Genomic DNA, 15,457 nt, shown 5'->3' with positions numbered 1-15,457 from the left:
CGAATCATACGTTGTTTATTATTGTTTGAAAAAGGATTAATGCTTCCAATAAGTAAACCTTGTTTTATGAGTTACATTACTTCAAAATTGTTTAAGATTGGCAATTTGAAAAGGATTACTGTTGAAAAAATTAAATGACTCGTTTAGACAGTAAATTTAATATTATGTTTCAAACAAAACGTTATCACGTAAAATTAAAATTTATCTTTTTGAAGTGGGATATTTTTCTAGTTAAAATACATAAGGTATTCCCTCACAATAACATAATAAAGCTGTCGATGGCGATGTTTTCAGTTTATGAAATCTTTCATATTTAGTATCATAATAAAAAGAGAACATATTTGTTTCTGGTAGTATTTCATTGTTGATTAAGTTGTTCTGGTAACCGACAATGCTTTAGTGACTTAAAAAAGTTAGGATCAATTGTACATTCAGGATATCTATACCTACGTATTATGATTCTTACTAAATATCTATTGTTGCTACTTCCACCGAAAGTCGCGGCTAATGCAGCTGCGCAGACTTCAGAGTACCATGCATTTCGTCCTTCTTCTACACTTGTCACACCAATTGTGTAGATACTATTAACATATCCGTCCCCATTACAATTATCGCTTGTTTGTCCATTACCTGCTGCCCATGTATAAATAACACCTTTGCCACCTCTGCCCTGATGACCAAAATATATATAAAAAAAAACAATATAAATTAAAGAACCTTATTTCGCATTGACAACAAATTAATGGAAAAACTTAACTAAGCACTCTCAAGTGTATGAAGACTTGGTTTCTATTTCAGCATGAAAGAACTATGAGCTTGTTTTCAGAAATCTTCGACAAGGTAACACTTGCAAATGTTTTGCTTCTTTTAAAACACTATGATATCGGTCATCTGTGTGTGTAGAAAAAAATTTTCAATGTGGGTCTAAAGTAATATTTTGAGGTGAATGGCAAAGACATCTGAAAAATAGACAATGTTTCTATGGTATTTCCAATTAGCATTTCACTGCAACAAATTCAAACCGCAACATATTGCTATCTTAGACATACACTAGTAATTCCGTCTAGAAGGGCGTCTTTTGTAATTGTACCGGGCTCAGAAAATCCATATCCATCTGTAGGACCCCAACTGTTGGAATAAATATCTATACCGCTAAGATGATGATTTAGTGCTTGTGCTTCTTCAGAATCTGTTAATCCGCTAGTACCAAGAATTCGAACACCTTTTAATGAAAAATTAATGAGCATTTTACTGCAGAATTAAACTATTCTGTAACCAAAATGTCCTTTTGATTAAGTCAGTAGAAGCACTTTCATTTTTTTCTAATAATACAAACAAATTGTTTTAATTCTGCTCTCACGTGGAGATATATGCAGCATGTGCATGTTTTGACGTCATCTAAAAATGGATTTACAGATTCATGTTCTAGCTGGGAAACAAATGGAGCTGGAAAATGATACGTGTACGTTTTTATATAGTGTGCACATATTGCATAACGATGTTATAAAACAGAAAATGCAGTATTCTAGATTTAACACCTAACGTCCTTCCTATAAAGAAGCAAGACATCTTACGCTTGCAATAGAATATGGTAGAGGAGATTGAAAATAAATCGTTTGTGAACAGTACATACCTTTAATGTATTTCGCAACAATCTTGTGCAATCGCAGTCGATCTGTTTCTTGGATACTTGCGTATAACTTTTTTGTAGAAGAGCTGTAACCATCAATTTGAAATTTGACGCTGAACGTTGCTGGTAAATTAAGGCGACAGTAGTTAACTTATTTTGAAATCTCGTTCATCGATTGAAAAACTGCATTTTTAATACGATTATCCTCCTTTTCGGATCTTAATGAAAACATGGGAAGATGCTTGTTATGTATTACCTATCGCAGCTCCGGCATAACATCACTCTTGTTTTGACATCTAGCTAGAGGTAACAAAAGTTTACTGAATGACACAGACGGACAACTTCAACCAAAGGTTTATGACAAACGTCATGATTCTAACTTTCTAATTGTCAATTTCCTATTTCTTAGCAGTATTATACTTTCTTATATAGTTTACATACCAAAATGAATACGTAACGATCGTAGAGGTTCACACTATACGGTCTTCATAAACTTGGGTATGCTCCTAACATAAAAACTTTACCAAGTGAGGAAGAACGACTGAAATCGACACTCCATGATTTTTTGGTCACCATCACAAATTGTGGAAACAATACTCTATGGTTGTGTATTAAATTACTACCGACATGTTTTCTCGATCCTTAGATTCTAGAACCAGAATTGTCGTCCGGTATTTAAACTTACTAACTGTGTCTTATTCCCCATTGTGACATGTTTATTGAGAGTGGGTTGGCATTGCAGTGATACATTCAAAGCAGTAGACGCTTACCCTGTCAACGCACCGGGTCTTGTTCCATTTAAAGTCTATTTCATTCTCCAGTTATAGTTTTAAACTTTCAGGTTTTGTAATTGCTAAATGAGATTTGAACATTGGTAAACTACGTTTGCTTCGAATGCTTATTAGAACTGCCTGGTGTAACTATGCCATACAACAACTCATAATTACCAATTATAGTAGATTCATATGCTATTCCTACTGTGCATTCGTTGTTATCCTTTTCTGCAGCTATCAAACCTGCTACTTTTGTACCATGGCTTAAAAAGTAAAGGGTATTTATAACAGTCAGTAATGGGTTTACTGTTGAATTTCTTTCCACAAACAATTTCCGCGACGTTCTTGGTTACATAGATAACACGAGTATAATCAACGCATATTTGACAAGTTATGTTATCTTTTCTTATAATAAAAAAGAAAAATAACAAAAATACCGAACTCCGAAGAAATTCAAAACGAAAATTTCTTTAACAAATTGCAAAATCAAAAGCTCAAACACATCAAACGAGTGGTAAACACATATCATATTCCTGGATTGGTACAGGCATTTCCTTATGTAGAAGATGTTGGATTAAACCTGAATTTATACCTAGCCTAACCTCTCACTTGTATGACATTCGCACAGAATTCCATTATATCGACAATAATGTATGAGCAAAACAAACAAACATTATAGGTTAAACTGTCCAACATTGGGGTACAGCTGTCAACATTGTGTTATAATCTTAATCACTATAAAAAACAAACAAGTATGTCAACCAAGAAAATCAAAAAGACTCATAGACACTCTATAGACAAATCACATATTAAGTATAATCAAAGACAAAAATACAATGAGTGACCATAGCACAATAACACAATGATAGGATATATAAATACCGAGTCACGCAAAAAGGATATTACCAAAACATGGACTTAACAGTAAAGGTTAAATATATATATATATATATATATATATATATATACAAACGCAAATAAAATGAACACTAAAACACGTAATTAAGATGATAAACAACGTCAGTAGCTGTAATCTATACTTCAAGTCCATCATATATTAATTGTGAATTTGATACGGAATATGTATCAACAAGGTCTTGGTATCTTCAGACTTTGTTTTTAGAAAAGGTTCGAGACGTTCGTAATGCATCTTCAAACTCTCTCTGATCGTCCATATTAAATACGTTCGCAAACATTCAGATTCTTATATTTGAATAAAAATAATATGCATGTCAGACTATAAATCATCCCAATTGTATTGAAGTTGTAAATAAATCAGATTAATTCAAATATAGACATCAACAACTTATTCGCTAAATAACGTAACACATTAGATATGATATACGACACTTCTGGTGACTTTGGACAGGCGCATTGCAATGTCTTTTATGTCACTGACGCATCCCTTTCTGTTTAGAAGTGTTACAGGATATATTTTTAAATAGTATCAAAATGATATGCAATTAACTTTGATCAGGTAATAACTGATTCTGAAATATATGAACCATGAGTTGTTAATTAATCCAAATTGTCGGCCAGTCTTTTGATATTTAAAAGTTAGAAGTATCCTTATGCATTTTTTTTGTAGCAATACATTTGGTCAGCAAAATAATATGTGTTATTGAAAATTTTTATCACAAAATCGCCTTAAGCGTATGAAAGGTTCTAAATGAACAACCAGCATTGTTTGAATGGATACCATTGTCTTGAATATAGGGATACATTTTAATTAAGACTCGGCTATCAATTAACTATACATTTAACATAGTTTTGAAATCAAATTAGTCATTTATTATGACTGTGACATCAACGTGCAGCGCATCGTTGATTAGGTTAACTTGGGTGTAAAAGAAACCCAACTGACTGTACCATTTATCGAGCATCAAATCAACCGGTCTTTAGATATTCTGTCAAGTATTTTAAATAAACCAATCATAGATACCAGGATTAAAATTGTGTACGCCAGACCTGCGTTTCGTTTACAAAAGACTCATTAGTGAGGCTCGAATAAAAACTTAACAGAGAGTATGTGCCATCTTAAGGATAATCGAAAAACGGGCAATGCAGAAAAATTTGATATTTTTATCTTACAACTATCAGTATTACAGCTGAGAAAATATCATATTTCTTGTAAGAAAATTTACTAAATAATGCAAATTATTAGCATTTTATTAGTTATATCACATATTTGATATCAATGTCATTGTCCTTTAAACGTGTAAACAGTGATATTTTTCTGACAATATTCATTTTTTACATGCAAACTTCATATACAATATCAACGTCATCGTTTCCTTTGCCATACCTGTCACCAACATCGGGCATCGGATTATCATCCGTACTTTGATAATCATAATCGTTCACTGTGTCCTGAAATTAAAACATAAATGAGGTAAAGTTTTAAAAAGGTACATAATACGCCTATTCCTAAAATAAGAAACAAACTTCTCGTTCTCGCAAAGCGGTTAGTGTTTGTACAGCCCGACAAAGCTTTTGAAGATTCTTTTGATTCTTGCGACAGTTTTGACTTTTCAACTCTTTTCACTAAACTTGCACAAAATCGTATCAAACATAGTTTTCCTATGTGATTAAATGGTCATTTGAAAAATCTGATTGCAAATATATTTGCTGAAACTCATTTAAATATAAAAAAGAAGATGTGGTGTGATTGCCAATGATACAACTCTTCACAACAGACCAAGTTGACACAGAAATTAACAACTATGGGTCACCGTACGGCCTTCAACAATGAACAAAGCCCATACCGCATAGTCAGTTATAAAAGGCCCCGAAATGACAAATGTAAAACAATTCAAACGAGAAAACTAAGCCTTCTTCTACCATAAGAAAGGTAGATATGCCTGATGTCCTTACTGAAGGTGAGATGAAGCTTTTAATTTTGTCCTTGGCAACATTATTATACATAACAGCAATAAAGTTTATCAGCAGGTGGTAGGTATTCATAGTGGCACCAATTTTGTTCTTTTAATTGCAGATTTGATCTTGTACTGTTATGAATCTCAGTTTGTAATATAAACAAATGCAGCTGAGACCCGTCTAAATTGCATTGAATTGATAAATTCAACAAAACTTACCGTTATCTTGATGATATTTTTCGTTAAAAAATCAAGCACTTTCTAATTATACTGCCAAAATTTACCCAAATGAACTTACTTTAACCTGATTCAAATATAAAAGGTACTAACTGTCCTTTTCAAGATTTAGATACAGTATTTCAGCTTTACACGGTAACATGGTAAACTACACACAAACATTTATGACAAAAGGGACGATTTTTCGTTCCCTATTGGTAATGTTGTTTCCAGTGTTTTGCATGTCCCTATTCGCTATGCAATCGATATAATAATAACAAAATATGAAAATACTGCAACATTAGCAATTAGGATGAATGATATAACAAACATATGCATCTAATCTCATCGTTCACGGAATAATCATATTATCTAATGTTACAAAAAAAGCCAATTTCAAATACCACATTTGCGTCTAAGTCAGTATGATCGGTCTGTAAACCATCGTCAAGGATAGCAATTTTTATTCCACTTCCGGTATACCCAGCATTCCAAGCTTCATTGACCTTCATAGAAGGTGATACGTCATCATTCTGTAAAATATTGATTGAATATTACAACGTTATGTATGAAATCGTATTCAACCATCAATCGACAGTTTGTGTGTTCAAAACATCTGATTTGTAGATAATAATTTTATATATAAAAACAAGTACATGTGGTATGATTTTCAAGGAGACATCTATCTACCAGAGTTCAAGATATTTCATTATAACTGCCTTTAAAAATAAAAAAAAACCATATCGTATGGTCAGCTATAATTGACACATAAATGAAAAATGTGAAACAATTCAAACGAGAAAACATAAACTCTCATTTACAAAACAATTTAAGAAACCATGACATGAACCATCGATAACCACTAAAATACAAGCTCCTGACTCGGGGCAGAGACATAAATAAATAACATGTTTAACATGTTTGTGAGCCCTCAGTCATCTCCCTAACTTGGGACTTGTTTAACAGCATACGCAAGAAGAAACAAAATCAGTTGCAAATGTCTGAGCTCAAAAGATCAGTACGAAGCATAAAAAAACAACTAACATAAAAACTATAGACACTAAGAGTCGACATAAGAGTACTCGCAATTACTAAAAGCTAGTTCAAAGCTAGTTACAACTAGTAACTAAATCGGGTTATCACAGACAGACTAAAGTATCAATCAGTAAACATTCAACGAATTTAGCGTAAAGACGTCATTAACAGTCTGTAAAACGCATGGCCTTGTGCAATGCCAAAATATAAGTGAACAGTATCGACAGAATGTAGGATTCTGAGTGCACATACCTACATAATCCATGTTTCGTCTGATAATATTATATAGATTTTACTACAATGTTAAATTGATAACCTTTAAGAATAGGTTTATTCAAAGTATCAACGAGTTTACATGGGTCGTATCTAAAATACCGAAATCCAAGAAAAAGTCCATAAAAACTAAGGGTGTGATATCCCATTGTTATGAAAACTTTACAGGTAGAGCCAAAACTCCTTACCAAATCTTTGTATCTACGAAATTATTTATTAAAACTTTCAATTAATTTGTGATAACAAAATCCATTACTGAGTAACTTTAGCCAAAATATTAAAACATTCTTCCGAACAATGAGACCTGGTTTTATATTCTTCTGAAAACCAGTACATTAGTTATCATTAACCGTTTTATCATTTTAATGAAATAAATTGTCTGCCAGTCATAATAAGGTAAACTTAAATTTCTTACCAAGTGCCACAAATTTGACCATTCCGTGTCATCTGTCTTTGCTATTCTACGATATCTTTTTTCTTGATTTACAAAATCTATCTAAAATAGTGAACAGTAATGCACTTAACTGAACTAAACCATACTTCTTGTAAACAATCAGCAAGTAATTTAAAAACAAATACACGTATTGTCTTACATTAGTATATAAACAAAAATTTTAAAGGTAATGATTGTCACATGTATGTATATGATTTCAATCAGTCAAATTGATACCGTATCTTTTTCAAAATGACGTAGATCTGTTTTAGCACAATCATAGGATTATATGTTATATGGTTTGTAACTATGTACTTTTCATATTAAGAACAATATAGTATTCATTGAAATGAAACTTATATGTATACCAAAATCTTATTCAAATGTGCAACAACCTCAACTCTAAACAACGAAATTTTGAGTACGTGTGTTTTAAAGGAATTGAAAGCAAAAACAAAAAGTTTTCGTATTTTTTTTTAATAATTACTAGTCTATTATTTCATTTGTAGATTTGTAATCACTCCTATACCTGCACAGTTTATTACTTTTATTTCTCAAATCGTGTATGGCTATTATGTATATATGTGTTTAAGGTGGATGGGGTGTCTTCCTTCATCTTAGATTTTGAAGTAGCAGATAACAATTGGTCTAGATCTTTAATGAAATGTGCAAATTTTGAGAGTAGTATGTAATTCATGTGTAAGAGTTTTCATGTTAATATAGAAAATTATGTGGTTTATCATATTTACGGCTGTTTCTGTAAAAAAAAAAACACATTAATTTTGTTTGATTTATTTCTTTTCAGTTTTGCCACATAAGGGGAGATAGCTCAGAAAGTAGGGGAGATAACTCAGATAAAGTAATGTTTTTAATAGGAAGTGTTAATATGTAGCAAGAAAACATAGTCTGGTGACCCAGTTTTTTTTCTTTTTCTTAACTTGAAGCATGTTATAAGAGCTATTTTCTAACATTTTATCTTAAAATTCTAAGGTGTAGTTTTCTTGTTATCACACAAAATTGGATTTTCCGTGCATAATCTATACAAAATCTGACAATTTTGCATAACCTGTAGTGTGAAAAAAAGTCCGGTGACCCATACTTTTTTTATGTTTTGGAAAAAAGCATGATAAAAACTATATTTTGACAAATTATTAAAAAAATCTATGGATTTTAATTAAGACCCCACCCCTCATTCCATCTTAAAATTTGTAAAATAATTGCATTTTATGAGGGTGTGGATGGGGTTAAACGAATATAGAAAAAACGAAGTAAATGGTATAATTATTAAAATTAGAGAAAAGCGGAAATTAATAGGACAAATATAAAGAATAGATAAAAAATGGTTTTTCAATCAAAGAATATAGAAATATAGACCACCACTTAAGAACCTTTATTTTATTTATTAATTTGCAGCAATCATAAAAAAGTGTACCTCCAAATCCAGTTTTAAATTCTTAATGTCGAAGTCTTCTGTCTGCTTGCTTATTTTACGTGTGCGCTGCGTTTCATTTATTTCAAATACAAAGTATTCATGTCTCCCTATCTGAAACTGTTCAAGAAACAATTATAAACAGTTGCAAAACAAAATCTTTAAAAATCATTGCAATATGAACCGTTTGACATTCATATATTCTCGACTTTTATCGATGTATTTTACAAAAACAGATAAAAATCAAATTCGTATTCAAGTTTTTTGTTGTTGCGGAAAGCAACAAAAAAATCTTTGTAAATAAACTCATCATACATAACAGAATTAAACGTTGTACGCCAGACAAATAAATATTGATATAACACCCTGAACATACCTAGCTATTAAGATAATCCGAGCAGATATAAAAAAAAATTGCACGCTTGTAATGTGTGCAAAGCAAATAAATACAGAAAAAAAAACGCATATACAAATTTCATTATTTGCTTGAATGTTGGGATGTTTACTCTTCTAATGTGCAATTTTTTTTTTTCGTTTTAGAACCTTTTAGATTGATGTTTAAGGATTTTTTTTACATCATTTATAATTACCTTAAAATTCTAAATACCTTACCTTATGAGGTCATATTGACCTCGCCCCTGTGTATTACATAAATGATTTTGGAATGTTTGTCGAATGAATTACCCTGTGAATATAGCGTCTCCATGAATCATATGTTAAGGTTCCCTATCATCATTACAAATACTTCGAAACTGTAAAGATGATAAGTATACGACAATGAGACCAAACACATACAAACATGATGTATCGAAAAGGCAAGAAACAGTTTTGTACAACAGACAAATACATATTTCAACATCGTCTAGCTATAAGAGCCTTGGAAAAATTGCTATGTAAAACAGTTTATGTTTTCTTTTTTATGCAGAACTATTTTTTTCCTTTTACCAATAAATACTTGTAATAATTCCTCTGTCAAAAAAAATTATTATACAACTATTCAGTGGATGTTAGGGGAAACGCTAGTTTGCTGTCCACGAGATCCAAGCAAAAAAAGGAAAATAACATTTGTGTACATTTGAGTGACCAAAAAATTACATAAGCAAATATGAGAGAATCTCTTAAAATGGCCGTGTCTTAATTCTAGAATACTGCTATTTTTTATTTTCATAATTGAGATATGATGTAGAGTATGCAATATAAAGTCGATATTCACCTTTCTCCTGTAATGTAGGTAGCCAATACATAGCAAGGACCTTAAAAAGTAAAATAACAAAAGTACCGAACTCCGAGGATAATTCAAAACAGAAAGGACCATAATAAACTGGCAAAATCAAAAGCTCAAAACACATCAAACGAATGGATAACCACTGTCATATTCCTGAATTGGTACAGGCATTTTCTTATGTAGAAAATGGTGGATTAAGGTGGTATAGGAGTATAAATTAAAAACGATAGTATTTGTTCATACTTTGACAAAACGTTGTATATATTGTTCAAAAATATAATCAAAATGATAGGTCACCGAGCTTTTTCTCAAGCTACAGGTTGAGAATAAATGACACATTTTGTATGGATTATACCGGGAAAAACATCATTATGTAAATATAAGATACACAAATGATAGAATTGTAAAATAAAATACGAGAAGATAGCTTTTAGAAAGTGATTTCAGAATATCAAAAGAAAAGATAGGGTCACCGTACATTTTTTCCTGCTAAAAATAAAATAGTAAATTCCCATGTAGATTCCTTTAGAAAATGTACTATTTCAGAGTTACCTCTCCTTAAAACGCCAATTTAAAAACATTGAAAATCATGCAAAACTAATATGCGTTTGTAAAACTTTTAGAAATTATAAGTTAATATGTTATAAATTGCTATTTTACCATCCAAGATAGCAAAAGACACCCGTACTACCTTAAACCTGGTTTTATAGCTAGCTAAACCTCTCACTTGTATGACAGTCGCATAAAATTCCATCATATTGACAACAATGTGTGAACAAAACAAACAGACATAATAGGTAAATATGTCAAAAACAGAGGCACAGCAGTCAACATTGTGTTATAAATGTTGAGAGGGGGCCTCACACTGAGATCTGTTACTGATATGATTGTCAATTATCTGACTTTTAGTGGAGCACAGGGGAATAATTTATGATATCATACGTAAGAATTTTTATGTAGTTAATACAACGTCATACGACAAAAAAGTACGATGCTATGGAACACGCCTTAAATTGTTATATATACATTATATTTGTAACTGCAATTTTTAAATCTTTACATTAGAAAGTTTGATAAACTTATCCCAGTTGACTTAAGTCATTTTAGATTAAGTGTATAGTAGAGGTATTTTTTTTTTGAAGTTAACATTTACTAATGAATATCATATAATTATACAATAAAATTAAAATAATAAAGAAATCATTTTTGAAAAAAAAAATAATCCGTGTTTACAAAACGACGTACCCTTTTTTGAAATGTATATCCATCATGTTTTTTTATAAATCGATCAATAAACCCTTCTGAATTGGTTGTGTTTATTACAACTTGACCTGTAAACTCTCCATCAAAAACTTGAACACTGTAGTACATTTTTAAACAACAGAACATAAAAGTTAACAAATGCACGTGCATTATATCTCCAGGTCTGATTAGGTTTGGTTACTTAAATGACCTATGTTGAAGTTTAAAATATATAATTTATGAATGACTGCATTTCTAAATATTGTTTTACATAGTGGAAATACCCTAACAGTAAATTTTAAACGGCAGTTTTCCAATGTTATTCTGTCAGGCATATGGATATGACCTAATTGATATGTTGGGTATATCTTAATAAGATAGCAACCAAAATGAAACACCACACAAAAAATTAAAAATATACGCAAAAAGCAAAAATAAATGACCGAACAAAATATCATATTCAGGGATAGTAAATAACATACACAGTGATACACGTGTCCTTTTATATTGTTTTGATATGCTTGTGATTTTGTGTATCTTTTGATAAAACTTCTTCATTATACATGTATATTCCGTAACTACTACGAAACACTCATTAGTGACGCTCCAATAAAAAATATTGTTTTGAAGAGCATAGGGCTGAACATTACTTGATATGCATCTCGTTAACATTTGTCCCAATGTTTTCTTTTGTTTATTTTACAGTAAAATTGTCTGGCAATTTTGTGCCAACCTCATAATTTGTTGTCAAAAATCACGCCTTACTGTACTTATTAATAAACTATTAAAGATCGGCCATTAACAACAACTTCCAAAATGTATAATCGAGATTATTGAAGTGACCTGGAAGTATGAACGGTGTTACACATTGTGGAGTAAACTAGTCTTATGAAATCACTACCTTTCCATTTTTATCCTCGATGCATTTTATAACCAATGCACATTACAAGAACAGAAAAAAAATCAGTACAGGAAATCACTTAATCTTAAACGACGGTAAAAAGGATACCAAATCCAGTATAAGAAAAACAATATATAGTAAAACCTATCAAAGAATGTTTGCAGTGTATATGTAACGTAAACACAAATCAACTAATCTAATTGATACTGAACATTTACTAAACATAAAGGAAATAGTATAAAACAAAAATTCCTGTTGAAAATGCCCAACTATCGCCATTTCATATAAAAGGGTTTTCATAATAATTAATTTCTCATAAAATATTAGTTAACAAATACGAACAACGCATTTTATGTTTTTCTTGAAATCGGCATTACATATTTTTACGGCCACAATCAGGAATTAATGAAAGATACAATGTGTCTGTGTCTTAAATCACTGGCGACATGTTTTCTCTGTCTAATACCTTCGGGTACCAGGAAAGACGTATGGTCCGTAACTTTGTGTGGATTTGCATTGTGGGTGATATACGCATAGGAGGAGTAAATTTTTATCATGCACATTTACTTTTTTCAAGAAATGATACAAAATTTTTAGTTGTGATTTGAGACAATTTTCCATTAAAGTCAAATGTATTTTTAGTTTTCAATCATATTTATTTTTAAACCATTTACCATTAAAAATTAATTGATCCTGTTTTCGTTTTATTGCGACATAATGTTTATCACTCCATGGTGACAAAAAACATTAATTGATTAAATGATACATCCTGTTTTACATTCTAAGTGTATTTTAAATAAAAATACCCCGGGTTTTCAACACTATTAAGATACTTGATGTTATTGCGAAATTGATTTCATGTCTCATATTAAGAAGATGCATGATTAATCAGATCTCGAAATGAAATCTATTGCGCATTGACATATCTCACAGCAAAGGAACAGATTTCGTACTATATTTTCCGGCGCGTTACGATTGCACGAATTCGTCCTACGTTTGCGCGTAAGAAATCCACGTTTGCTGTAATAGCTTTTTTTTCAATTTAAATCAGTTGTGCTGTAATGATTGGAACTAAGCGATCGTTCTAAAAGATAAATAAATAAAGTGCCCGTCCACTGAGGTTTTACCGAACCAACAGTAACTCTATTCTACATTGATTATTTTCATCATGCAAGGCTTTGAAATATGTGCTTATAAGTTTTTGAGGTAGTCAAAGTGGTAACTGTAAATTTATGTTTCAATGTGTTCCGAAATCTTTATTTCACAAAACAATACTTATACATGTTATATCTGAGGAAAATACGTTAGCTGGTTACTTCCTTATTCAAATATCGTTACTTTGTTTTCCATTTTGAAGTCTTTGATGTTTTATTTTAATTAAAACATCGAACAAAAGTTGAGAAAAACAACTTTCATTTTACAAATGGATAAGAAAGCCTCAATAATAGTGTTAGTAGTCCTATGATTACCAATTAATCTTTAAAAAAATAACCACTATCCGAAACTATGACATTGCTTTTGCAGATAATCTGGTACTGTTATATCGTCTTATTTTGTAATCGTGTTTTTTTTCATTTAACGCTTTTAGTCTGGTTGCTGTTTGGATTTTTCTCATTCGTGTACTGTTTTCTTGTTTTTATAAATAAGAATCTGATTAAAATTTACATGGATAGAAGAGTCAGACTTTTATAACTCTTATTCGTGTGTCTGTTTTATGATCTGTTCGATGGGTTCGTTTTATTTAGTTTCGTTTTTTTTTTATTTTGCTTTGTTTCTTTGGTTTATTTCTCTGGTATTTGTTGTATATTTGATGAGGTTTTTCGTTTTTCTGTTTATTGTTTAGTGTTTTATTTTTTAACTGTGTTACGTTATGCAATAATCATTTACATATATCTTAGTTATAAAGATTACGCACTGTTTACTGGGATAGATATTATTTTCCTGATACAGATGTCTCGTCAGATTAATAATTGTCATGTTGAACTCTTCTTTAATTTCCATAGAGATTTATAGGAACTTTTAACATTTACTTAGAACAAAGGTCGCTACGATAGACTTGTTTTCCAGCGTGCCAGAGGTTCTTGTATTCACAGTCTTGCCTTAGAGTTTACTTGAAATGCTTATTGAATTAAAACCAAATATTGGGCTAGTTGAATAGAATAAAATTGTTCAATTAATGACGTTCAATCAACACATACATAATTGTATACCACTCAATTGTTAGTGTAAACAATAACAAACACTTAATTTGATACCAATCAGTTGTTAACGTATATTACACAAACACGCAATTTAACACTAGTCAATTGTTCATAAGTTTACATGGACTAAATATAATCATTGTTCCAGTTTGAAGGAATGTCCGATATTCTGGACTTATTTTTAGAACATCAGTTCATATAAACTACGATATTTAAGTCTACATCGTTATATAAACTACGGCATTTAAGTCTACATATCGTTATTTGAAAAGAAAACATAAATTTAAAGTATTGCGATGAGATTAAATATTACATTACTGGTGCGTAAATTAAGTAATTACATTGAAGTTGAACTTTTCGTTTCGTCATCACAGCTATGATAAATTAATGTGTTCATTGTTCGACTATCTCGACATAGTCCAGTAATTTTTTTCAAATGCACACAATTTTATGTGGACCATAATACACAAACATCAAACGCAGCTGTATTGCCAATCAGTCAAACAAATCTTAATTCATAATTACGTCTTTATGGGTGGTAAAACAAATATCGTTTGATAAAAGTTCGTTCTGTAAAGGATAAATTAGACACACAAGTGATTAAACCAGTGCTATACATCCATGAAGAATATTCACATTAATGAAAACATAAAAAACAAGTTGCTTTCTTTTAAAAAAAGAAAAGCAATACGTGCACCCAAAACCGCAAACTGGTCACCAAAAATTGTTGCTGAATTTTTGTTTGCTTTTGAATTGAAATAATTGACTGTAAAGAGAATAAGATAATGATGATGTTAAAACCCCTTTATTAAAATATGTAATTGTGTGTAAATTCTTGCACAAGTCAGTTGAAAGCAATGTTGGATACTTGTGAATAAAAAATAAAAAAGTGTATATATACAGCTACGATTTGAATATACATTTTAAAGCTCGACTATTGTATTTATTACTTGGGAGAGTACATCATTTTTTCATAACTCTTTTGAAAATCCCAGTTTCTACAAACCGGATGTCTAGTGCAAATTGAGAAAACCAAACGCAACATAAATTTAAGCACTCAGTTGGCTCTATAATTTGGATGCATTTATTTTATCTATCTTATCTTCATATTTAGTTTCCTGCAAGGATGCCTTCAATTATTCTCAACTCGTTATTGAAGCTGTCTGTACTCATGGTAGATGTTGTATAGATAAATTTAAAGTCCCAATTTCCATGTGAAGTGA

General features: G+C 30.8%; 1 protein-coding gene across 2 annotated transcripts in view; it reads right to left on the bottom strand.

Moving 5' to 3' along the window:
* The window catches only part of LOC127739103 (furin-like protease 1), a 32,326-nt gene extending 20,932 nt beyond the window's left edge, over positions 1-11,394 (bottom strand). Inside the window, exons 1-8 of one of the 2 annotated variants that reach the window (XM_052250693.1) lie at positions 11,136-11,394; positions 8,669-8,785; positions 7,219-7,299; positions 5,900-6,028; positions 4,709-4,773; positions 2,578-2,666; positions 1,050-1,222; positions 467-670 (exon numbers count right to left, since the gene is read on the bottom strand). In XM_052250693.1, coding sequence (XP_052106653.1) covers positions 467-670; positions 1,050-1,222; positions 2,578-2,666; positions 4,709-4,773; positions 5,900-6,028; positions 7,219-7,299; positions 8,669-8,785; positions 11,136-11,303 — 1,026 coding nt within the window. In that variant the 5' untranslated portion in view covers positions 11,304-11,394. The remainder of the gene's footprint in view (positions 1-466; positions 671-1,049; positions 1,223-2,577; positions 2,667-4,708; positions 4,774-5,899; positions 6,029-7,218; positions 7,300-8,668; positions 8,786-11,135) is intronic. The other variant, XM_052250694.1, reaches the window with a different exon arrangement.
* Between the last annotated feature and the right edge of the window lie 4,063 nt (positions 11,395-15,457).

This window comes from Mytilus californianus, unplaced genomic scaffold (genome assembly GCF_021869535.1).
Source record: "Mytilus californianus isolate M0D057914Y unplaced genomic scaffold, xbMytCali1.0.p SCAF_4, whole genome shotgun sequence".
NCBI classification, from domain to species: Eukaryota; Metazoa; Mollusca; class Bivalvia; order Mytilida; family Mytilidae; genus Mytilus; species Mytilus californianus.
Note: the sequence above shows the minus strand (reverse complement) of the source record. Positions and strands in the feature narration are given on the sequence as shown.